The sequence below is a fragment of the Gasterosteus aculeatus genome, chromosome 10, assembly GCF_964276395.1.
Source record: "Gasterosteus aculeatus chromosome 10, fGasAcu3.hap1.1, whole genome shotgun sequence".
Taxonomy (NCBI): domain Eukaryota; kingdom Metazoa; phylum Chordata; class Actinopteri; order Perciformes; family Gasterosteidae; genus Gasterosteus; species Gasterosteus aculeatus.
The window spans coordinates 6,618,018-6,642,876 of record NC_135697.1 but is presented as its reverse complement, the minus strand read 5'-3'; the positions used below and the strand labels follow the sequence as shown (position 1 = coordinate 6,642,876).

At 42.3% G+C, this 24,859-nt stretch overlaps 1 protein-coding gene across 19 annotated transcripts in view; it reads right to left on the bottom strand.

Annotated features, from left to right (window-relative positions):
* LOC120825922 (sodium bicarbonate cotransporter 3) overlaps positions 1-24,859 on the bottom strand; it is a 35,735-nt gene that overhangs the window by 4,570 nt on the left and 6,306 nt on the right. For 6 of the 19 annotated variants that reach the window (XR_013450987.1, XM_040187760.2, XM_040187767.2 and 3 more), the window contains exons 2-23: positions 20,181-20,262; positions 18,915-19,064; positions 17,216-17,354; positions 16,478-16,638; positions 16,118-16,306; positions 14,770-15,138; positions 10,347-10,462; positions 9,170-9,327; positions 8,435-8,522; positions 8,106-8,252; positions 7,171-7,274; positions 5,861-6,035; positions 5,042-5,175; positions 4,580-4,825; positions 4,048-4,153; positions 3,616-3,777; positions 2,439-2,552; positions 2,158-2,319; positions 1,327-1,578; positions 1,110-1,178; positions 689-862; positions 389-526 (exon numbers count right to left, since the gene is read on the bottom strand). Coding sequence is in view for 17 of the 19 variants with exons in the window: in XM_040187760.2 (XP_040043694.1) it covers positions 389-526; positions 689-862; positions 1,110-1,178; positions 1,327-1,578; positions 2,158-2,319; positions 2,439-2,552; positions 3,616-3,777; positions 4,048-4,153; positions 4,580-4,825; positions 5,042-5,175; positions 5,861-6,035; positions 7,171-7,274; positions 8,106-8,252; positions 8,435-8,522; positions 9,170-9,327; positions 10,347-10,462; positions 14,770-15,138; positions 16,118-16,306; positions 16,478-16,638; positions 17,216-17,354; positions 18,915-19,064; positions 20,181-20,262 (3,435 nt within the window). In the remaining 2 variants the exon portion in view is untranslated. The remainder of the gene's footprint in view (positions 1-388; positions 527-688; positions 863-1,109; positions 1,179-1,326; positions 1,579-2,157; positions 2,320-2,438; positions 2,553-3,615; positions 3,778-4,047; positions 4,154-4,579; positions 4,826-5,041; positions 5,176-5,860; positions 6,036-7,170; positions 7,275-8,105; positions 8,253-8,434; positions 8,523-9,169; positions 9,328-10,346; positions 10,463-14,769; positions 15,139-16,117; positions 16,307-16,477; positions 16,639-17,215; positions 17,355-18,914; positions 19,065-20,180; positions 20,263-24,859) is intronic. The other 13 variants (XM_040187770.2, XM_040187768.2, XM_078081374.1 and 10 more) reach the window with 8 other exon arrangements.

Genomic DNA, 24,859 nt, shown 5'->3' with positions numbered 1-24,859 from the left:
CGCTAGTTTTAAGCAGAGTGTCCGACTGAGTGCAAGAGGGTTGAGTAATATCTTTGAACATTTACTGTTCTAGGACACATATTCATACAGTACAAAAATAATTCAGAGCAATATCTTCATTATATTGTAAGTTGGAACAAACAGCCTACAGTCCGAGATGATGCAGTTTAAATTTCCACAACTTTGGAAGTTGATGCGAGGTCAATGCAGAACCAACGCACTTAACATTAAAAGGCGGCTGCAGTCAACCCTTTTATTGTACGCAATGTACGCTGGTGAAAAGGTGCAATGTGGGGGCAAATGGTGACCCCAATATCTTTGGAGTGCTCCAAATGTCCCATTACACCTGTAAAGAATAGAAAGACTATACATTTCACTCTATATTTACCAGATTTTCTTGTGCTTTCTTTTTCTTGTCATCCTCTTTCTTCTTCTTGCTTTCTGGCATCAAGTCATCAAGCCAGCTCAGCTCTCTCTTTGTGAAGAAGAAGTCTAGAAGCTTTCGGATAAAGACTAGCGCCAGAACCTGAAGACCCACAGATAAAAAAAGCTTCCATTAACTATTTACCATCAATGAATATGAAAAAAAAATAGCATTTTGACATATCTTGGCATCTTGAATGAGTCTGTCTTCCACATATATCATAAACACAACACATATCATTAGGCTGGAGATTGAGGTCATTACCATCATGGGAAATACCACAGCAGCTGAGGAGGCCTTGATGACCCAGAGCAGCACCAAACAGGTGAGCTGCACCAGAGTGAAGACATGGACCTTCCACAGCGGCACGTAGCGCAGGTAGATCAGGTCGGGCTGGTGCTTGGAAGGCATGCCGAACAGCTTGATTCGGTCAAAGAACTGCGAAAGACATGAAAGACTCAGTGAGAGCGATAAGAAAGGAGAGAGACGTGGCTGGAAGGATTCAATATCATAAGAGGTTCTTAACTGCTGTTCCTTAGACTAGTAGAGTAGGGTGCATGATTATATGTGTAGTCGTGTCACACTAATGTCTTGGTGGTCAAGGACAGGAGGTATAGGAAGGGATGGACAAGGTTGTGTTTGTCTTTTGTGATATATATTTAAAAAAAACTTGATGTTAGCTTACTTGAATGCCTTTGAGGGAAGAGACCCCCATGTAGAGAAAGACGCCATACAGGACCGGCATAGGAATAAACTGTAAAGAGCAGACATATAACTGCAATTAAAATGGCTCCACGTGCAGTACAGGTTCAACTTATCTGTATTTCATACAGAGTGAAAACATGAAACAATTAACATTGATATTTAGCTACTTGAATTTCATTGTTGCTACTGTATCTCACCTTGAGCACCGAGGTCATGAAAACAGAACAGCCCATGAGGACAAAGATCATAAATCCAGTGACACGCTGCTCCCGGATGCCCAGAAACTTGGGCTGCTCTCCTGGAGCAGAGCAGCCAGACTCCACCTTCAGGCTGTTGACATGGGAGATGGAGAGGACTGTTGCAGCCACAAACCAAGGTAGGCCCATAATGGAGCACACGCCCAGCATTATTGCAACTATCAGCAAATCCAGGTGATAGCCACAGCCTTTCTGTGGGACACACAGAAGAAGAGAGACCAAGTTTGAGAAGCAATGAGTGTTTGTGGCTGGGGAGTGAATGCGATTTATGTAAAACTAGAATTACCACATTTAAAAGCGTAATCTCTACATACTCCTCTCATCCACTCTTTCAAATGTCTGCTTGATGAATATTCAGTGAAATGTCAGCTTTATTTTTTTTAATGGTAGCAATGCAGAACCCAGAGAAATACTTCAGCTAAAAGCCGATTATGAAGATGAGGAAAATAGATGAGAATAGGCAAGTATGATGTAAGCTTCAACCAGAATTAAGGATGACAAGACGAGGGAGAAGAGAGTTCTTGTAAGAGATGGATTAGCTACAGAGGAATAAAAAGGTGTGGAGGGAGAAGAGAGTTCTTGTAAGAGATGGATTAGCTACAGACGAATAAAAAGGTGTAGAGGGAGAAAATGAAGCACAGCCTGTGAAAAATGGATGCCAACAAAGAAACAAATACAATTGACACACTAAGAAAGTTTCCTCCTCAGAAAACCTGCGTGAGATCTGAGATACAACCCTGAAAAAAGTAAATCCACAAAGGCAGGTCTGACCTTGAGCTTGTGCTCCTTGCGGTTGATGATGACAGCGGTGATCTGCTGGTCCATGAAGATAAGGATGGTGCAGAGCAAAGCAGGAAGAGCTGCCACCAGCAGCGTCCACCAGGGATTGTTTCCTAACGGATCCATCAGCCAGCCTCTGTGCTTTGAAGTTGGCTTGTGGGGGGAAAAAACAGGGAAGATCTATATTTACTACACTAGGCAAAGCATTATTGTTAAAGGACATCTAACAGGACGACTTTAAGACCTTTGCATACATGCGAATAGATGCCTACCTCAAAGCGGTCAGGGACATTCAGTTTGGGAGAAGGGATCCCCATTAAATAGTCCACCAACACCATGACCATGATGGTTATAAACACAGCAAAGTCGCTGATGGTGGATCGCACCTAAAAGAACACAACACAGTTCACTATTTTTTACTGATGCACACAAAAGGAACACAGCCGTAGACTAGATCACTGTCGAGATCCAACAAGGAAACAATTACAATGATGTTGACAGTAAAAAGCCAAACAACTCAGACAATACCAGCATCTGCCTACACAGAAGAGCAAGTGATAACGGAGTAGCTGATGCTGTGTGGGAGGAGGCAAGGAACGCTTTTCTTTCTGTACATGAGGCTTCACCAGCGTGCTAATGACTGACACAAGCTAAACAGTTACATAGCGGGAGAAGCTTTAAGCTAGATGTGTAGCAAGAATACCCTGCTATCTCATCGGAATTCATAGTTTTATTCAACTAGTCACATAAAAATGTATTGCACTCAGAGCAATGCACGTTATTCATTTTTGGACTGTCAAAATCATTACAGGAATGATGCATTTGTAATTATTCAGTGTAATTTTGCATTTATAATATGACTGGCGATAAGAGGGAATGCTAATTCTTACATAATCATAAACCTGAAGCGTTTACGGCCTTATATTTGAGGCGATCTACACCAAACAATGCTGATTTGCCACAAGTTTGAGGAATATGATGTGTATACTAAAATGAGGGGAGATCTGAAGGGATTCTGGTGCACTGGAAGCATTTCCGTTTTTGACCAGAGGGACTGAATGAGTTCGCGCAAAACGAATGTAGGATAATAAGAACTTTACTTCACAACTAGAACATGTAATCTACAGCTAATTTCACGATGCATTCACATTAGCAATTTAAGTCACACGGTGCTGCAAATACTACATTCCAACTCTACGAAGGTTTTCAGCCCAACATAAACACAAATTCTAGGACAAACTTAGTTTTACAAGAGGAAAAATTCTTTCTCTTCTCAGAATGTCAGATTTTTGCGGGGATTGAGCATTTGAAACGTTTAATCGAAGACAAGAATATATAACATACGGGTTTCAGCATTTAATTTTGGAAATCTTACATATTATACCTTTGAGAGCAGTACAAGCCTCACTAAGAAGAGAAAGCATGTAACAAATGGAACAAACGCCTCACCCTGGTGTGAAAATATCTCTCCGTCTTGAACTGCTTAAGGAAGGCGGACAGGCAGAAGGTGGTAAAGAAGAGGATAACAGACCAGAAGAGAACATCTGGGATGTAGGGCCCATGATGACCACAGGCAGGACCCACAAACTCCCCATGGAGTGTCTTGCACATCTAGAGAAAATGGAGTATTAGGTGTGATGCAAAATATAATAAGCTGTTCCAGTACCAAGTGTATTATTGGTAGTCGGCTACAGGTCACAGTTCTTGAAGCGTTTGCATTAATGTTGTGGATCTAACTTCAATCAATGTGAATTGGAGTTGGTGCGCGAGTGTGAGACTGTATGTAAGCGACAGGATATATGCCTTTGATGTATATTTGCTCATAACACATCATATACGTGTGTGAGATTCCAGCATATGATCATTGTGTGCTGGTCCCACCGAAACATTGAGGCTGCTCCATGGGATTGAGTCTGGGCTGTATCCTGTCCCATTCCACTTCTGCATGAGCTCATCTGAGGCATTGACCGGTTGAGAGCACTGACACCTGGGGATTAGCAGAGAAATGCTGAGCAAAGTACGAAGGCTTTTCTTAAGTTAGGTTCATTTTAAAGTCAATTAAAAAAAACTGGATGCAGAAAATCTTTCGTTTTTAAATTTGCAAGGGGCTAATTTTCCATTTCTGGGAAAGGCATGCACTGGGAACAGCCTACGCCTCTGGTATTAGTTTTCAACAACAAGAGCAGTGTTACTCAAAAATACTCATGTGCATAATACACAACTTGACGTAACCCTTTTGCATTTAACACCACACCCTGACCTGAAGAGTGTATCACAAAAAGGGAATTTAATTGTAGCATTACTCAACAAATACATATTCATAAATCACACAAACACTGATTATGTTATTAGTTTATTACACTCACTCTAGATGGAAAAACAAAAAAAAAAGTTTTACAAATGTAGTACTTACGAATACATAGTAAGGTTTTCCAAGTTGTTGTGCGTGTTGACAGGGTAATGTTCCCCCAGGTGAAAGAGCTTCTCCAGAGCCTCGTAGATGAAGATGATGCAGATGAGTGCGGCAAAGGCCTCCTCTGTGAAGCGGGTGATGTAGCAGACCAGGGAGCTGGCGTCTGTGGCCACCAGGACCAGACACATGAAGGCCGTCCACAGACCGATGCTGGTCCGCAGCGACAGGTAGGACAGTTCGTAGTCCCTGGTGAAGAAAGGCCAAACAAAGGTGACATGGAGTACAATGGATACTGTACACAGGTTATTTGGAGCTTGGAATCCATCATGGAATGTAGTTGAAAAAATAAATGCTGCATACTATTTGAGATGATTTTGTCTTATCAATGTGTCTTTGATGTGGGTCTATTGATTTTTTTAAAATTATTTGACACTATGATGAAGCAAACTTGCATGAACGTACACGCAGAACTTGAAGAGGATCTTCTCAAACACTAAAACAGGGCCCGTGCTTCCGAGAATAGTGAGGGGCTGGCCCGCGAAGAGGGAGTACGCCACTCCCGTCAATGAGGCCCCAAACAGAGACTCTATGGCACTCTGTAGAAACACAGGAGAGGGAGGCAGTGAGGGAGGAAGTGGGAGGCAAAACCACGCACAGGGGGACAAAGGAGAAGAAATAGGGAAAGAAAACGCCCGCCCCCCACAACACACATTAGATTAAACAAACTTTCAGGACTGCGTCTCAGAGGCTAGACAAAAAATGTTTGAGCGTTTTTCTCCACCAACTGGTCCAAAGACATATCGTGTGTAGACCTTAATTACAGTTTGCTCAGACTCATAAAACAAACACACACACACACACACACACACACACACACACACACACACACACAAACAAACACACCTAACAGTCCTTGTAAGGACATCTGGTTTTAAAAAAAGGAGGGGGGGGGGCAGACAAAGGGAGCAATAAAAAGACAAGACACTATATAGCTTGCATGATAACAGATCGGTGCGTGGGAGGCGGACTATTCATCATATCCCATTTAGTCCGGTGCAAGAAAGACACCTAGATGAGAAAGTGATAGCACGGAGAGAAAGATTATGGCGACTTTCCTTGACAAAATGTCAGTGCAATAACATCACAAAATGAAATACTCCCTGTCCTATGTTGTAGTAGTGTAAGCATACATGGCAGAAACCAGGGGTTACGGGTTTGATACCCACTGGGCTCATGCGAAGCACAAGTATTTACTTTGGAGTGTCATGTTTTCAGACTGACTATGTTGCCTTTTGTCGCCTCGCCAAGCAGCCCTCCAAATGTGATGACAGGGGACATGCAGGCGCAGTAGAGGAACAGGACGGAGGCCAGACACTGCAGACTGAGGGAGTCTCTGATGTCGCTCCAGTAAAACGGCAACTTCCGCTTGACGTCCAGGACCAGACCTCCACATATCCTGGAAGAGGCCAGGTTTGTTTGGATTTTCAAGAAAGAGTGCACAATGAGATTAAATATCATCAATTAATGGATAAATTGGACAATAATATTAATATAATATTAACCTTAACACAATTAACGCAAACGTTTGAATAAACAATTGTCTGCCTCCACAACCCCTGCTGTTGTTTCTAATAGCTTTTCCTTAAATTCACTCCTCACACTCCCTTGTCCTCCACTAGCTTCCTTATAGAGGAGCCTTTTATAGTTGCGCTGAAAGCAGAGGGAATCTGTAAATAATACAGTGCCTCGCAACTGGAGGATGTGTGTATGCGGTATGAATTTCTGTCTCAGGGTTTAAATAAACACATTCTCCCCCTCTCTCCCTCAGTCTCTCTCTTCCTCACGTTTTTATTGTCTCCATAGACACAGCACGAGTTACCCAGAAATAAATATTTCATACACATTAAAATGCTGTTCCACTTTAATGATGGATGATGAGGAATAATCCCAAATAGTTCCCAGAGCTTTTACTGAACACTTAAAGATCAGGCACTAGTAGGCTCTGGATTAGGAGACACAAACTGTAGAAATACTTGATGATTTGTCAGTGATGTCTTTAAAGTGAGGCAATTCTAACTAATTAAACCACAAATCATTCCTTGTAGCTCAATAAAGATACAATGAGGTCCCACCGAGTCCCTTTTCTCACTGGACAAAGAAAATTATCAGTAGACGATAAGTTTCAATTCAGGAACCTTCCACAAAACCAGGATAGTAAATAATAGCAAGTATTGTGGAGGCCGATTAATTGGTTATGCTGGTTACTTTTTTTATATACTCGTTACTCATTCAGCCGCTTCAAAAGCTCTGCCGACTAATTTTGGAACAATGTTTGAGCGCTGGTTGGACGGAGACTGAATAAATACTGATAAATAGCATTACTACTGCAAAGTTATTTATCCCAGGAATGAATGGCTATTGTATATTTTTGTCCAGAGTGAAAAGGGGCTTTATGAGTTTTCAGCTGCAGTTCTTGTTAAAAAGTATTTTCTCTCATAATCTACAGGATATATCAAGCAGAAAAATATTCAATTAAAAGTGAGGGAGTAAGCTCCACAATTTATTTAAAGTCAATAGTTTGCTAAGCTCACCTCCCGGTCCTCTGCAGCTCAGGACCAGCGTGGTCCTCATCCTTTACCTGCTCCCCGGCTGGAGACGCACTTCCGTTCAGTTGGGACGGGATCTTCCTCTTCATCTGAAGGTTAAATTACGACATTTAACAAATTGAAAACTTTCAAACAATTCTGTTCTTTTTCTGTCATAATGCTTTACATCCACAAGGGGGCACTCTCATTGTAATTTTAGTGGCGTGAAGTAAAGCGTGATGTACAGAAATACACACAAGGAACTTCTGGGTTGCAGTTTATGACACCAGATTCGAATACAGCGTATGATTTCCAGTCAGTGTGCTCCGTGTCGGCATGCGGCTCATAAACAACCCCTGCATTAGGACCTCTTTATCAGGCATGAAAACGGGTCAAGGGTGAAAAAGGTGAGAAGGATATTACCCCTCTAGGGCAGGGGTTTTCAACTGGTTTTGTCCCAGTGAGTCATTTGTTGACAGGGGGGGTAAGATATTACCGACCATTTTACCGACTCGGTTCGTTGAATCTCATTCAGTAAAATGAACGAATCTTTCTTCGAGTCATTCGTTGACGGGGGGGTAGCGGTAGCTGATCATTTTCCACCGGAGCTTTAGCTAGCTGGCCAACGTCGTGTCAACAAAGCTCCTGGGTAACTTAACTTAGATCACTCACCCTATTCGCAATTCACTGAATCTCGCGCTCCTTCTGACACGCGCACCTGTTCGCAGTTCACTGAATATGAATACAACCCCCCCAAAAAAACTCACCGAATCTACACGATTCACGTAGGTCACCTATTTTGGTTTCAAAACGGCGGATTTCGCCGAAAGGTGAGGGATTTTCATGCCTGCTTTATGGTTATGGAGGTTATGCATTGTACAACATTTAATGCACACACCTTTGTAAATACACATCGAAAAATCTTTGACAGATTTATTAACCTGAGATGGGACATTCTTGGGGGGCTCAATCCGGATTGTGGGGTCCCATTCTCCAGGAGGCAGGACAGTAACTTGATCCAGGAACTCATCTATCCCCGAGAGCAGATCTATTCGGTCTTTGGCTTTATACGCCACATCGTGGAAAATCTGCATAGTGAATGTGTTAAGCGTTATCAAACGTATGTGCAAGTCAAAATAATCTGTATAGATAAAAGCCTATCAAGCATCTTTAAATCCCCAAATATCCAAATTGAACGTCCTCATTTTTTTTTATACAGTTTTGGAACATGCCAAGCTGACACAAGTGACCAAAAAGAAATCTGTCTCACCTCGTCAGTCATTAGTGTGGCCATGGATCTGCCAATCTCATGGTACTGGGGCCCTTTGCCATGAGGACCCAAAAGCAGGAAAAGAAACCTTGTAAAAAATAAAACAAAAACACAAAAAAACATGAACGCGAATCTCAAAACGAACCACATATATTCACTAAAGGTACTCTGGAGTGTTCCTGTCAAAAATGTAACCAACGCCTTCTGCTTCTTACTTTAATGCATAAAGAATATAATTGATGATAAAAAAAAATAGTAATTTGCATATTTTGTTGTTTACAACATATGTTTGCTAGCGAGCAGTCTTTGACGATTGCAACATGTTAAGAAAGACTGCAATGTGTCAGACGTGGTTCATGAGTTTAAAAGTGTCTGCAGTGAGGTGTAAGGTGTCACCAATGTCTCCATGTACTATGCTGGGGCCTAATTTAACATTTTTGCTAAAATTGATGTAAAAAGGCAAACACCGGTGCGTAATGAGCATGAGAGGTTCACATGACTATATGTGTGCTCCGGTTATTTTTGTTGCTGTAGAGCATAAACAGAGTAAACAAGATTCTGAATGCAAATCCAGTGTACTAAGAATGGCCGTTAGTCCCCAGGTGTTATTAGTCACTTGTGAGTAGGGCTTTTACAAATACCAGTTTGCTTTTGATTTCTTCAAGAGAATAAGAACTCAAGTTTTGGAGAAAAAGTCTCAGTCATCATGATATATTCAATTCCAAATGATTGTACCTTGTGGGTACTGGCACCTCTGTGAGGCCTGTGATGAGGACAGCAGGGGACAGTCGCACAAAAGCAATTATGGGCTTCTCCAGGAAGTCCACTTCTCCCACCAGTACGTTGGAAGCTTCAGCACCCGGAGGAATCTTTTTCATGAAATTCATGTCCACCTGAAAGCAGGGGAAAGGCAAACAAACACTAAGGATCAACAGAGAGAAAGGACTAAGGACTCTTACAAGGACCTGCATGCAAGTTGGTGGTCACTATGGTAACCAAGTTAGTAGCAACACAGGACTACATTGCCCTGTGCCAAGACGGTCAGTTGCGGTCTTATTTTAGTGAATAACTAATGTGCAATGCTACATAGAGAAATGAGCACAACAACAACGTGTTCATCCCTGTGTAGAAATGATTGCGCAATCATACCTCTTTTTTTAAATCCGCTTACTCATATAAACACTGCACCCTCTATCAGGCAGTCATAATGGGCGGTGGTATAATGACAACTACTTCTTGAGGTCGTCTAATCAGATGCTCCTCGATGTGCCTGGATCCCGGTTAAAATCCAGAGGTGACCGAGCCTTTTCAGTGGCTGCTCCAAACCTCTGGAATAGTTTACCTATCCATGTAAGAACAGCTCGGACCATTGCAACGTTCAAGTCCCTCCTTAAAACCCACTATTATTCATTGGCTTTTAATTCTAGTTGAGCTTTGATATTTTGACTTTGTTCTTCTCTACTGTCAGTTATTTTGTATTGTACATTGTGCTCTGTCTGTGTTTTATTGTATCGCTGCTTTTCGAGCTTGTTAAGCACTTTGGTCAACTGAGGTTGTTTTTAAATGTGCTATATAAATAAAATTGAACTTGAACTTGAACTTCTGGCGCCCAGCCATTAATTCAATGGAGAAAGTACAGAACGATAGGATGACTAAGGCCACGCGAGGGAGGATTTTCTTTAAGAACTAAACAGTCACTTAACAATGAAATACTTTTACAATTCTTTGTCCATTACGGGCAACACCGCTTTCTGAGGCTGCAAGAGAAGCACTAATGGGTATGTGCTGGTGGCTTTACTTTAGGCAATTAAAAATGTCCTTGAAAGTTGAGAAAGTGAAGAAAGACACTGTTGAACTCATGAGGGCTTTCCACGAAGGACCGTTTCTGTGCCCAGTACCGTGGTAAGGTTACCTTGCTGAAGTCGACACTGCTGCTTTCTCTACTGACCCCTACTTTGGAAGGTCTCCTCTCCACTGCCTTGTTGCCAGCCAGGTTGTTTGGGAAAGAGTTTGGAGACACCAGTGGTCCTGGGGAAGGGAAGAGGGAGTGCAGGAGAGACAAGTGGTGATGGAAAATGCGTCAGTACTTGGAAAGCAGGAGCAGGTCGAGAAGTTGAGAATCGCAGTGTGTGTGTCGCCTTGAAATGCCATTGCAGTTTTCGTTACATAAGGCTATTTATTAAATGCCACGTCTTCCATTTTCTCTCTGCTCAGATTGGCCTCATTATTTAGTCTGAATGGTCCCCTAGTGTTTGTGCCAGTTCCTTTCTTTACTTACAAGACCAACACAAGTCCAGATCGTGACATACTAGCTGGCTTAAATGATACACGTGTTGGAATCAACAATGATGATGAAGTAAATGCAACAAATCTGCAAAGTCATAACGCACATATTGCTAAAATCAGTAATATCTGGATTTGTCTTTCAAGATTTCCCATTTTTGACTGCCAGCGAAAGGACATCTTTAACTACAACCATGATTTAGTAGAAAGCTACAACACTATCTCTTCACAGCAGACGATAGATTACACAAAGCACTGTTGGTATTTGCTGTTGAGCTCACAATTCTTACGCTCAAACCAGTCATGCTATGCTTGAATTTGTGTCAGCTTCAAGCTAAAGGTGAGGTGTGTTTGATGTGCCTGAACGTTCAACCTCATCAGACTTGTACACCTACAAGTGGCGATGCGCCGGTTTGTTTTTGCAAAATTGGGTGCACACTTCAACATTGCTTATGCCAGACACAGGAAACGCTAGCACTTGAGGTGACATGAGAGGGAGATGAAATGAGTGAGGCGTGGATTTGAATCAAAGGACAGCATTTGAATTCCATTGTCCAAAATTCAGAAGCAACACTTTTACCAGGGTCCCCCACCAACGAACTAATCAAGCCAATGTCAAACAGAAGACATTCATAAAGGGTTAAGCAGTGTGCTGCATTTCAATTACCCCAAACAAATTTAAAATGAGCCATATATAAACCACATGTCCTTGGGGCAGTGATCAATACCCTTGACCTGTAATAAGCACAGCGGATGCTGGCTGGCTGTGACTGCTCAACAGGAGCATGATTGCTCACATACCAGACAAAGCCTCATGGAATAAGGGAGGGATTAGCTTAGGTTGCAATCGCTAACATGCTTCATTCAGGAAACTAATCCCTGGAATGCTCCGCCAAACTGGCCAGTCCAACTGTGGCGTCATAGCGCTCTCCCATTAGTATGCGAAAAAGTACATTAAATAACTTTAATTATACAGCATTTCAGAGCCTTTTTGGAGCTGGTAGTTGTACACATGTATGTAAGCAAGCATTTAACACACAAGGATTGTATAAAGGCATATATATGCAGAGTTTAGACGGTGCCATTTATGTTTATCTTTTATAAAAATAAATGTTATAGAAAACTGAAAATAAAATGCTTATGAACTGAAAGGCTAGAAACCGTGTAGAACAACAGGGAGCGATTGAACACTCTTTGCATAGTAGGTGTTCAGGTATTCCATGACCTTATGCTCAATGGATCCATGGCCTTTATATGTATAAATAGCCAGCGGTCAAGGAAATACCATTACAGTCTTAAAAAGAAACGGTCAAGCACACCGTTGACTACTACAAATGATTTATTTACTTGTTATTGACCAGTTACTAATTTTAGACAAATTACTCTAAAAGGGAACATTAATGATACTTTACGGTCTAACACTATTTATCCGTTCAATGCAGTCACATAGCTGCTGTTAAGTCAACATTTTACAAGAGTGCTGATTATACAACCTACCGTTATTAGACTGAGAGGACAAAGAATTTAACAAGAAAGTAGGTTATTAGTCATTGGTTCAACACTGTGTATTTGGTAACGAGGACGACGAGGGTAGAATTACAGAAGCTCCTCAGCTATAATAAGACCACCCCAACCTTTCACATACAGCTCCCACCAAGTCATCGCTGGTTCTTATGACCCACACTTTGAAATAGAGCCCTTCCCAGAGGGAGACAGACGCACACACTACAAACGAAAACGCAGCCTATTAATAAACTGACCAGGTTTAGTTTTGGAAGAACAAAAAGTCACTGCAGGTGCCAATACGATAGTACATGCAGTACCACTACACCCACCCTGGTCTCAGGGTTATATTTAGCCATGCTGCTGGGACCCGTTACCCTCACTACTCTTACTCGGGTAAAAGTACAACTTACACTTAGGAATCGGTAAGGAGGGACAAACTGATGCAATGGGAAAAGCACGAGTTGCGCGACATCTATATCTGTGTGTGCTCAAAATGGGGCCGTCACCTGGAGGTTAAAACCCGTATAGGGATGTCCCGAGGATGTGTGCCTGAGACCACTTTGAGTTGTCATTCAACATTCATCCATATCACAAATTAAAACTCCAAACCACAAATCCTTCATTATTAGAAATTGTATTCTGGATATCAAATCAAAAAGGTTCCAGATGCAAATTCCTCAAAATGCAACACGAGTGAAAAGCCGGTCAAAAAAGTAACAGCAGATTTAACTAATATATCACCACTACACCACTAAACAAGTATAAGCGGAGCAGCTTTGGGTAAAAAAATAATAATATTTTGCTCCACCAAAGTGCTCATGTGTGAAAAGAGTTGCTTTGCAAATCCAGTCCATAGCGGTTTGTCACAAAATCTATATGGCAGAGTATACTCAGCCTGTGTATTTGAAAATGACATCTGCTTAATGTAATTAGTTTCAAAATAGGAAAAGGACTAAATGTGAGGCATGAATGATATCCAAAAATCCAAGAATATCAAGGCTTATATATCAATATATTGTCTGGCCCATCAACAAATTCTAATCCACACCACTCCTTCTGAAATCATACAAAGCACTTCAGGACAGTTTTCAAGCTGACAAAATTATTTTTGGCTGGTCATGAAACCTTTAAAATCCCATGTGGACGCCTTCATATGATCTAAGTCAGCAAACGAGATGGGAGGATTGTCACCGTTTCAGAGTCCCTGGGAAAGAGAAACAACAATTTACGGCCCACAGACCGGAACATAACTATTTTTTACATTATTTATTGTGGTTATGGCTCACACTTTGTCAGGACCACCCAAGAGATGATAACCGAAGAACGGAACAAAAGTAAAGCTAAAAAACAGGGACAGCGACAGAGCCCGGCCCAAAGTCATTGTGAAACCCGGTTGTTGAATCAATAGAGAATTGTGGAGTTAGAAAAATGTATGCATTTGCTCTTTATTTCCTAGACTACTATATCATCAGGTTTCCACTAAATTCATTGAGTCTTACCAACTTAGTTGCAAAACAAATGCACTGCTATCCAGATCAAGACAGCAGTGCAATCCTCTTTTCATCGACACACTTTTTGTCCAGAGGGGTCGCGATTTGGTCGCCAAATCGCAGTTGCTTTTCTTTTAAATTCTGTGGGAAACTATTCTGAAAGCACCGATGCAGATAACATTTTCCTGGAGACTATATCAAGCTTTTAAACCTGGATTGGATTTACGGATTTCAATACCGGCCACTTGGGGTTTAGTTTGTATTGGGCAACTGTATAATGCACCCATATTTTGCATGATGATGATAATTATCAGCAGAAGATTAAATAACAAGCAAAAAATTAAAAGATAGTCAATTTTACAAAAAGGAAAAAAATCGGGACATCCCTTCTAACTTTCATGAAACGCTTTGGCCGAGAAAGAAAGATGCAGTTCGGGAGAAACACCGACCAAGATCGTTTGAAAGGCAGCCATGCAACGACAATGTCGGATGTGTGACTGGGGAGAGAGCCAAGCAAGTCAGACGCTGAGGAATGCCTTGAAAATGTGTTTAGAAACAAGGAGAAGTTTAAATGGCAGAAAGAACAGATATTAGTAGAAACGATTGAGTCAGTGGAATAGATGCAAAAAGAGTAGCGAGTGGAGCCAGAATCATGAGGCAGAGAGAAGTGTCAACAACTGTGGAAAAAGCGTCTTAGCGAGTGAGCCTTGCTGTGGGTTATTGATGAGATGACCGCAGCTTTGGAAGTAAAAGGGACAGTTCAACCTAAAGTCAAAAATACATCTTTTTTATCTTACCTGTAGTGCTAATCATATTTATAGATTATTTTTGGTATGAAGGGGCGAGTTGAAGAGAAATCCGTCTTTGCTGTCTCATAGTTGGACAGATTACGCCAAAACAATGTATTCTGTTAGATAGCACAGCAAGTAAGAGAAAAAATGACAGATCTGAGACTCGAGTGCACCGTCCCTTCAACAGGCAGCAGGGCTTCCATGCTAGTGCTAGTGTTCTCTGCTCAAGCCGTGACTCACACTGGCAGGCTACACAGATATTTGCCTTCTAAGGGCATCATCTCGAGGCCCTGGGATGCCGAGGATGCTCGCCGGCTGATTTCCGGTGATGATGCATCTTCTTCTGCAGAGTTCTGTGGGTTGTCATCCTCGGGAGGTGACACCACCACGTCCGGGATGCCTTGAGGGCCAAGGCCTATGCCGTGGGTTTGGGAGGAGTGTCGGAAGGCGGACGGGGTATTTTGAGGGGTGGTGAGGAGCGGGGGGCCTGGGGCGTGCCCAGTGTTGGAGGAAGAGGGCAGGAGGTGGCTGAGCAGGATGGAGACCCTGGACTCTCGCCTCTGGGAGAGGTTGGAGACAGAGGAGGCTGTCCCTGTCTTGTGGAGAGAGAGATGTGAAGAGGACAGGCCCTCTCCTAACAGAGGAGACAATGGCAGGTAGGGTATAGGAGAAGGGAGAGAAAGGAGGAAAAGGAAAAAGGGATGGAGCAGAGAGGAAAAACATATGAAGTAGGAGTACATCACAGAGGTGGTATCTGCAGGAGCCTTGGCCGAAAGGGGGGGGGGCAGCAAGAGCGGGGCAGAGGTGTAGTTAGAGAGGATTGTGCTCGAGCGAAAAGCATGGCTGTGCGGCAGAAGATACGAACAATGATTCACTGAGTTGTGTGGGAGGATCTGCGAAGGCCAAACGGCTTGTCTCATTCATCTCCAAACAAACGAGTCATCCAACGCGTCAGAGGTTGGGGTAAAACTCGGAGTTCAGAAAGACATGCAGGGGGAGTTAGCTCGATGTCAGTGCACAGTAAGCAAACGTGTGCTGCTACCACAATAGACCAGTCATAAATCCTAAACCGTACTTACTTGTTTGACACAAGACGTACATCACCAGCCATCAATGTGACCTTTGTGTTTTTAAATAACATTAGAAATGCAAGCCCAACAAGAACCACAGGCACGGAAGTGGAGAATGTGATTCGTCTTTCATTCTTAGAAATCACAGGATCTTAAAATGCACGCCACACATCTACACCACTGCTGCCATGCCCGGTAAAAAAAATAAAAAATAAAATAACACGCGCGCACACACACAATGCTGACTCCAGATGCAGGTGAAGCAATAATTCCTCAGTGTCAACCTTTGGAGTGAAAACAATCATCAATTCAATACCCCAAGCCAGGCCAGCAATACAGGTTAGCACAGTCAGTAGCACTCAGATTTCTCTTTCATTACCAGGGCCGACTGAGACGGCTCTCTAGATTTTACTCACTTTTGCCATCCACCTTCTACGATGGCATTGGGGGATTCAAATTGAACGGTGGATTTTTAGGGATAGTTCACCCCAGTGGTGGAAAATATGGAGGAAAAAGAAATGCCAGTGCGTCGTTGGATCTCACCGTTTCTTTCGAGCAAGAGCGGGTCAGAATGTTTCTTGCCTATGTCAGCAAAGGAGCGCACCAGAGGGATGCGGTTGCTTAGTTTTCTCTCGTTCTGGTGGTGATGTTTCTTCAGCATGGCTTCTCGAACGTTTTCCCGCAAATCCTCCTTCAGCTGGCCTGAAGCCACCATGCTGTCTATCAGCATGTCTGAGTCGTACAAAGAGGAAATTAGAATGATGTACGGACCATTGAATATCAAGGGTCAATTATTATATACATGTTATTTATCATTCTAATCATCACACTGCTACATAGGAAATACAGTAAAATTGATTAAATGGGTTGTGCATCTTTCAATTGAGTATTGACAAAAAATACCCGCAATTTCATCGATACTGTTGGCCCTCATATCCAGCATGACTGTGCCGTTGAGTATGCAGCTACGCAGTTCAAATAAGCTGTGTAGCGACAACGTAGCCACATAGGGCTTACTCCACCTCTCCCCGCCATCTTCCACGTCCTCTTCAAACTTTAACCACCTGTGGATAAACACCAAGAGCACAAGATAGGAAATTGTTAAATTATTTAAAAACATCAATGAGCTACAGTTATCAGTCAAACGTTTGGACACACTTCCTCATTAAAGTGAATGAGGAAGTGTGTCCAAACCTCTGACTGGTAACTGTACAATATAGTTGAAGTGTTACAAGTGAGTGAGTCTCTCTCTTTGACGGTGTCTTTTCATTCTGTTGTCTGGTGTCAAAGTTCTAAGTAAAAAGGCTTAGGGTTGAATGATGAAAATGTTTGCAGAAATGTGCACATGTGCTGTAAATGTAGGCACTAAGGCCGATGTTACTAGAAGCCATTATGATACCTAATCAGGGTTTCCAGTCAGTAGAATTTTAGAATGCTACAAAGATATTGTGCAATATAAAAAGTAATGTTTTGTACAGAGAGCATTGCTACTCTGTGGATGGGGCAACCGCTTACTTTGCTTCTCGTCAGATACTGCGTTCAAACAGGAAATACAAAAGGGGCCCATTTAAAATGTCTACAAAAGGTTGTTCCGTATTGCAGTTGTCGTCATGCAGTTTGTCCCTTGAGTTGTTTTCTCACCTGGCAGTCTCCTTCCATTCAGTGGCACCGCCATGTCTGAAGGAGAGCTCGTCCAGCTCAGTGAAGAGGTCGTGGGGGACGTGCTCCAGGTCATCGTCCTCTGTACCTAGGATGAACTGGACCCGCTGGGAGGGTGTGTCTGCGCAAACGGTGGCGTAAAAGGTCATATTAACAACAACAGCAAAACTCTTCAGGCATTCAGTGTTATTAAAAACCTGTAACCGTTTCCAACAGTTTCCAACGATCTGCAGGTGGCAAAGAAATGCAGCAATGAGCCAGTAGAGGTGAGGAAGACAGTCTCCAGCTTCGTAAACATGTTAACAATGCGTGTTCTGAAATGATCCACTTTGGAAACGTTGATGAAGAAATGGGTTCCGTTTGTTAGAGCTCATTCTATATAATGCTAAATTACATATTACTTTGGTCCAACTCCAGTGCACCTTTAAGTGAAAACATGAAAGGAAATGGTAGGATGAAACCAAATTCGTTCTGACCCATTTTCAGAAAAGTGTGTGCGTGTCGCTAATAGAGCGGATAATAAGACTAAGCGTCTCAAGGAGGCAAAGAACGAATGACTGGCAGCAAAGAAATACACTACCTGTTGCTGCTTACTGCTCACCTCCACGTTAACAATTCTCCACTGCTCCTAAAAGGCAGAGTTTCGCTTCGATGGGCGCACACAGACAAACGCACGTGAGAGCACACATACGGGGGAGCACATTTGTCGGTGTTTGTCTGTACGTCAACACCCCCCATTACTTGTTTTTAATGTTAATTATAGGCTGCATGCATTTTTTTCTGTTTTAACCATAACTAATGTTTTGTTCTTTTGTCTTGTGTCATGGTCTCCCTGCTACCGCCATTTGACCTCTGCAGCTCATCCAGAATGCAGCAGCTTGACTGGTCTTTAACCTTCCGAAATTCTCCCACACTACTCCACTCCTCCGCTCTCTTCACTGGCTACCGGTGGCTGCCGGCATCCAATTCAAAAATTGGTGCTCACGTACCATGCTGTGAATGGATCAGGTGCAGCTTACATCCCAACCCGCACTCTCCGCTCAGCATCTGCTAAACTGCTTGTTCCTCCCTCGCTGAGAGCAAAATACTCGACTAGATCACAACTCCGTCTTTGCTGTCCTGGCTCCAAAATGGTGGAACGAGCTCTCTGAAGACATCAGGACCACAGAGAGCCTTCACATCTTCCGCCGCAAACTAAAAACACACCTCTTAAGACTCTATCTCGACTAAAAGACTGACAAACCGTAGCACTTAAATTGTACTTATAATGGCTCTTATCTATAGCAAATTGTAAATTGGCTTATTTGATGATATTGCACTTTGTTGTTTCTTGCTCTTCTGAGTTTGTATCCCTATGGTTGAATGAACTTATTGTAAGTCGCTTTGGATAAAAGCGGCAGCTAAACGACATGTAATGTAAATGTCATGTTATTAAGGAACATTTGTACAGTAGTTAATGTGCTGCGACCTACACGCACCAAAGAATGAATAGATAATGGAAGATAAATATAAGCTCGGCCTCAAATGTTGATTGGGAGGCGAATCCTGTGCATGTGTTAATAAACACACAGCTACAGGGCGTACGCAAGACATTGAGAGAGAGAGAGAGAGAGAATAACAGTGGGTGTGTGGTTTGGCTGTGAATGGGGACATTAAGACATTTAGGATGAGCGCTTCCAACCATTTGTGGGGGATTCCCGGCCATCCTCTTTTCCCTCCTCAAAGTCTCGCCCTCTCTTCTTTCGGTGATGTCTGTGTCCTCGGTGCCGATGCCTCCTTTTGCTGTCCCTTCCGAGAGGAACATGGACACCTACGTACACTGCTCTGTGGCCTTGAGGGAAGGAAAGTGCAACACCAATAAGACACATTTTCCTGTCACAGTTTGGGAGAGAAAAACAAGCAGAAAAACCTCTTCCAAAGAAAATCAAGGTTAAATAGCGTAAGACACGGAATGTTGTTTTTCTTTTTGAGTTACAATTTCTGTGTTAAGCAATCCAAATTCCACAAATTAGTTGTGGAAGACACATTTCAGGTTTTTTGTAATGGAGTAGAACTACCTATTTATTTTTACATTGTCCTCACCTTTATATAAAGACATAGACCCATTTGATACATCAGGTTCCACCTACAACACAGTGAAGTCTGATGGAAAGTGTAAAACCTGAAGTCAGTCCATTTCTTGCCCTTCACACTCAGATGACTTCTGCCTCAAGTAAAGCTAACAGACTGACAAAGCAAGAACTGTTGGATTGCAATTCCAAATGCAATAGAAATTCAATTCCAAATACCACGGCTACATTGTGAAAGTGACAGTTTAGGCCAACAAAAACAGTCACTGTCTCAGTAGAGACATTGACATTTTTTACCGTTCTGCCTACTCCCATATTTACTTCCCGCCATTATTATTACTACCACACAGAAACTGTGTTCTGAGATGCAAAGCCCCATTTCTGCCCTACATTCTCTGCCAACACCCATTTCTCCCAGATGAGTCATCTCTCTTTCATTTGAGAAGGAAACCCAGAAGCAACAAAACCAAGATGCAGCACTCAAGGAGTAAGTGACACGGTAAACATGAGCCAGACAGATGGAGGAGAAACAGAGACGGAGAGGAAGAGAGACAAAAGACACAGTAGATGAAAGGAAGATGGAGTGAAAATATAAAGCTCGGCACGGTGTATTAAGTATGGTGGACCCACATAAAAGCAAGAGCAGTGGGAGATAATGCACTGCTGTGTTCTCTACATGTGAACAGCACTGACACTTGCTGCTGCTTCCTAAACTATGAAACAGACCCAAGTAAATTAAAACAACAAAGCAATTTTTCCAAGCGCAAGGCTTGCACATGTGAAGTGGAAAAAAATGTCACCCTTGGAACTTCATTTAAAAAAACAAAAGCATATTAGTGACAGAAAGAATAATTCTGTCTTGTTGGCATGAAACTTACTTTCCAAATCCTCGCCACCATAGTTTGATTGAGTGCTGAAGCTGCTCTTCCCATGGTCAACTAGTGCCTCCTCGTCTAGACCCTGAGAACAACAGAAGGGGAGAGTGCACTTAAAAGACCAAAGGAATACAAAAAAAGGAACAAAAAGGACATTCAGCGAGACATCATCGTGGCACAATGTCCCAGAAAATGTCCCACCACACACCAACATGTTCACCCCTGCAGAAGTCTGATTTTAAATAAGTGCAGTCTAATGCTTTAATTTTCCATGGAAATCATCTCTTGCGTGCATAAAAGTATTCACGTTATTGGGATCCAGAACATAAATTAACCCTTAGATCAGCCCTCAAAATGGCAATATTGTCCAATTGTAGGGCTTGTGATACAACGCCTAGTCATTTGAAAAAGGAGGATGTTGAAACAATATTCCAGGACAACAAAACCTTTTCCGGGACATATGAACCTTTCTCTCATTTTCCATACGTTTTCTCCGACTGGGAAATTGGTCAACTGGACGCGTGGGAACCCCGTATATTAGGAGTGCAGGATTCCCATTAAGCCGAGTAGCTCACCAAGGAACGGATTGGCTGTATTAAGACTGGTGGGAAACACTGCATGAAGACCCTTACATTTCCTCAAACACTTGAAACATGTTAAAACACCCTGTTTCTGTGGAGATACACAAAAAGGGGCAGAGAGACAGTTGCTAAACTTGTAAAGACACTCATCCTCCAAAGTAGGCTTCAAAGTCAGCAGTAAAATAGTCAACCTCAATATTTTGAGAAGCATTGCGTTAAAAGTAAGCTACGATAGGGCGGAAGAGAGACAATTTCAAGGCCTAATTAATGCAGCACGAATAACACATGTAAAACACTCGGTGGGTTACACAGAGCTGGGTGAAAACAGGCTAGCTTTCCTTTCCATCTCTCCATTATCATACCCTTCATCTGAAAACAGGTGGGGGAGGGGTGTGTCTGCATTGAGCTCAACTTTCAACCCGCCCACATGCAAGACATCCAATAAAACGAGAAGGCTTTGATTCAAATCCCTCTTGTATTCCTCTTTGTATACAAAATTCTTAAACAAATATTTTGTTTCAGTTTGAAATACGAGATGGTAACTTTCTTTTCACTTTGACAAAGGGCCAGAATATTTTGGCAGCCAGAGGGACACAGTCTCCGATTGCATGTGTGGCAAATACAGAACTTGAATTTAGCAGCTCTAAAAACTGCAATACTTCCAGTGGTCCAGAGAACCAATAGAAGCCTGGCCAGCTGTGCTTTATGATCGGTGTATTTACACTAGCATTGCAACAAAGACGTTTTTTTAGATACACATCCACATTGGGTCTGAAAGCGCAACAAGATGGTAGTGAGCCAATCTCTGGCAACATCAGCCTGAACTAGATATACAATAGGTCTGTGATAGTTATGGAAGGAAGTTAGGATCCAATCTAAGTGTCTTTTAGTTTTTTTTGGAGCAAAGGACAAGTTGCAAAATACAGTCTTAAATTAATAACTGCATATTTCAACTGAGCCCCAAAGATGTTAGTTTTGTTAAATACCAAACATTTGGTCTTCCACATACAACATGATCCTAACAAATGCAAACAACTGCAGATGCGCTAGTCTACTGCCTTGTGTACTAACTAAGATGCAACACAAGCCCCAATTGGATGATCCTATCAGTTCCTTCAACCAATCACCACGAGGCTCTGATGCCAAGCAGGAGAGTGCGCAAACAAAAAAAGACAATGGCCGTTGGAAGAAACGGGATACGTCATTTACACAAGGTCCTTGGGTTCATTTTAGCCCCAACATGACCTCCAATAACTACCCGGCGGGATTTTATCCTGATAGAAAGCGTGTAGTCGATGTTTATTGCTTATTTCCCCGATTTCATTCCTTCCTACTATGGATGTCGACAATGACATTACCATTTCCGCACAGACATTACCATAATCATTCTCCTGTTAGAACCCAACGGACGATGAATGACGCCATCTGTGATTGTGTCCGTGTGCGCCTGTGCTTCTCAGTAGCTATTGGATTTGCATGATAATGAGTCGTGTTACTTCGACGGTTCCTTCTCCAGGAGCTGGTGGTAATGTGTGTGTGTATTCTAAAAGAAACAAAAGCTACTCTAAATTGCAAAATGCCTTAATGGAGTTTCTGTTTGAATAGTTTGGTTGCCAGTTCTAATCTCCCAATATGCTGGAATCACGTGTAGAAATGTTTTCAGGAAAAGCACACAAGCTGCGGTGAAAATATCCCTGCTTTATGAGTCTATTCTTAAGCTTCTTAAAATACCACTTTTATAAATCTCTGTGTACAAACACAAACAGTTTATCTCCCATCATGTATTCGATGCATTGCGTGTTAAGTGGAGTATATCCACATGTTAAAGGTCTGTTGCGCCCTCCACTCCACATTGCGCAATACAATTTAAGACCAAATGATGCAACCGGTCAGCTTTGTCCAAAATAAACTCCTAGTCCATCACACAGTCCCCAGTCCAGGCCGGCACTTGGCCACTGCACACACAAACCACCGCTGTGGTTGGGCTACAAGGGCAGTGCCGTTGGGGAGGACAAAAGAATGGCCAGTTGGGTAAGAAAGGCTCACATCCAGCAATATTAATAGACGTTGACAAAAGGCAGATGCATCTCTTGCTAGACCTACACAGCCGGACAGGCCTAGGATGGGCTTCTTTCCGGCGTGGATCCAGAGGGTGTCTAATAATAAACAATATTATAATAATATTTGGTTTAAATGTGTCACAAATCTTGTCTGAAACTAAGCTGAGCAGCAGGTCAGATGATCCACGTATGTGAGGAACAATAAAACAGTATAGTGCACAAAAATTGCCAGACACGGTCAGAGTTGGAATCAAACATTAGCTCAGCGTTTCCTGACCTCTCCGAGACGCGTGAGCTGCCACACGCCAGAGACATTACTCATGGGATAAGCTATATTCAGATCCAACTACCACTAGCAAAACCGATGTCTAGCAGCGCGGGGAATTGTGATCACGAGCACCTCGGTTGTCACCAGGGACGGCAGCACGTCACCTCTGGTTCAAAAGAGCGGAAACATTCATGGAGTCTGGTGAGCGATAAACCCTGCCTGGCTTTTCTCAAAGGCACTTGAGATATCAACCAAAAGAGTGGTAGGCAACACCGGCAGGCAACCTTAAGACAACACAATCAAACCATAAAGCAAAGTGTCCCTCTGCAGCCTCTCTTATCTTTCTGTTCTACCCTCCAGGCCCCCCATCTTCTATTCTTTCTCACAAGGGTGTCTTGTGGCAGTACATTTACAATAAAGTGGTGATAATCGGTACGGGGGGCGATCGTCAGAATGATTTTTACAATGCAGAATTAGTTTTTTGAGGGTAATTGTTTTAGGCATGGTTTTCCTTTGCATACTTTGAAGTATTAGCACCCAGCAGGGTGTGTTTCAATTCAGGTAAACAGTCCATTTGGGAAGCAGTGAATGCAGAACTCACAGACTATCATCTGACGGTACACTGGCGCATCTTAAGTTGCTAATTGGACAAGGAGCCGGCTATGGAGAAGGTCTTGGCCCTGGTTATCTGCTGGCTACACCACAAACTCAGAAATATAGCCCCAGCTCCCTTACAGCTGATGGCTTCTGAGACCGGAATTACCCAGAGTTATCTGCTCCCAGCCAGATCAGTTGGCAAAGAACAATATGAGGTAGAACTACCAAGTAAATATTTGTGATGATGGACCAAAATCAATCTTCGTTTTAGTTTGCTGTAAAAATTACACTGAAGACATGGCGATTACAATGCTTTGTTTTTTTGATCAATTGTGTTGTTTTGAGGCGAGTCACTGAACAAATGCTGGTATAAAACCCCACTACACCGGTTTGATCTGCTGTAGCTTTTAAAACAGTCAAAGAAGTCCATGCAATTTACTAATAATGCTGGTCAATCATTAATAAAGTTGGCAAGAAAGACAGAGACCTTAATGATAGGTTATCTACTTTTTCCCCCCATGCTCTATCCATAAAGGAAATCATAAAAGGCTTTTATATTACTATCATATAGTTATCATTACTTTAATTACTTTGTATACAAGCAGTTTTGTTGGCTTTTACAGCAGGTGGGCAAATCAACATACAGTATTATCCAGGCGCGGGGGTTTATGGTTCACGTGAAGATTCAGGATTAAACACAAGGCTGAACTTACGCGAGGATTTCCCAAGCACAAGATACATTTTGTAATATGATCCATATTAAATAGGCACATTTAAGGAGTTAGTCATCAAGATATGAATGACTATCACATTTGTGGTGTTGTATCATTATTTATTACAACACTTTAAAATACTATTATATCCGTATAAAATACATCTCAAAAGTAACATTTTTTTCAAAAGTAATTTGGATATTTATTTGGACAATAAGCCAGCTTTCAGGTTTTTGTGAACGCTGAATTCCAAGAAACTTAGGAGCACAACAGGTAAACAAGATTTTAAATGGTGCTTCGGTTTTACAGATCTGGCGACTAAATTAACTTATCGTCTGAAACATCCTTGTTTGTTAAAAAAGGTGGTGTACTTCTCTCCTGCATTTTTAAGCTCATTGCCGCTCACCCTGGCACATAACCGCCACCTGTAAATCAGTTGGATAGTTCGACAGGGATGTGGGTC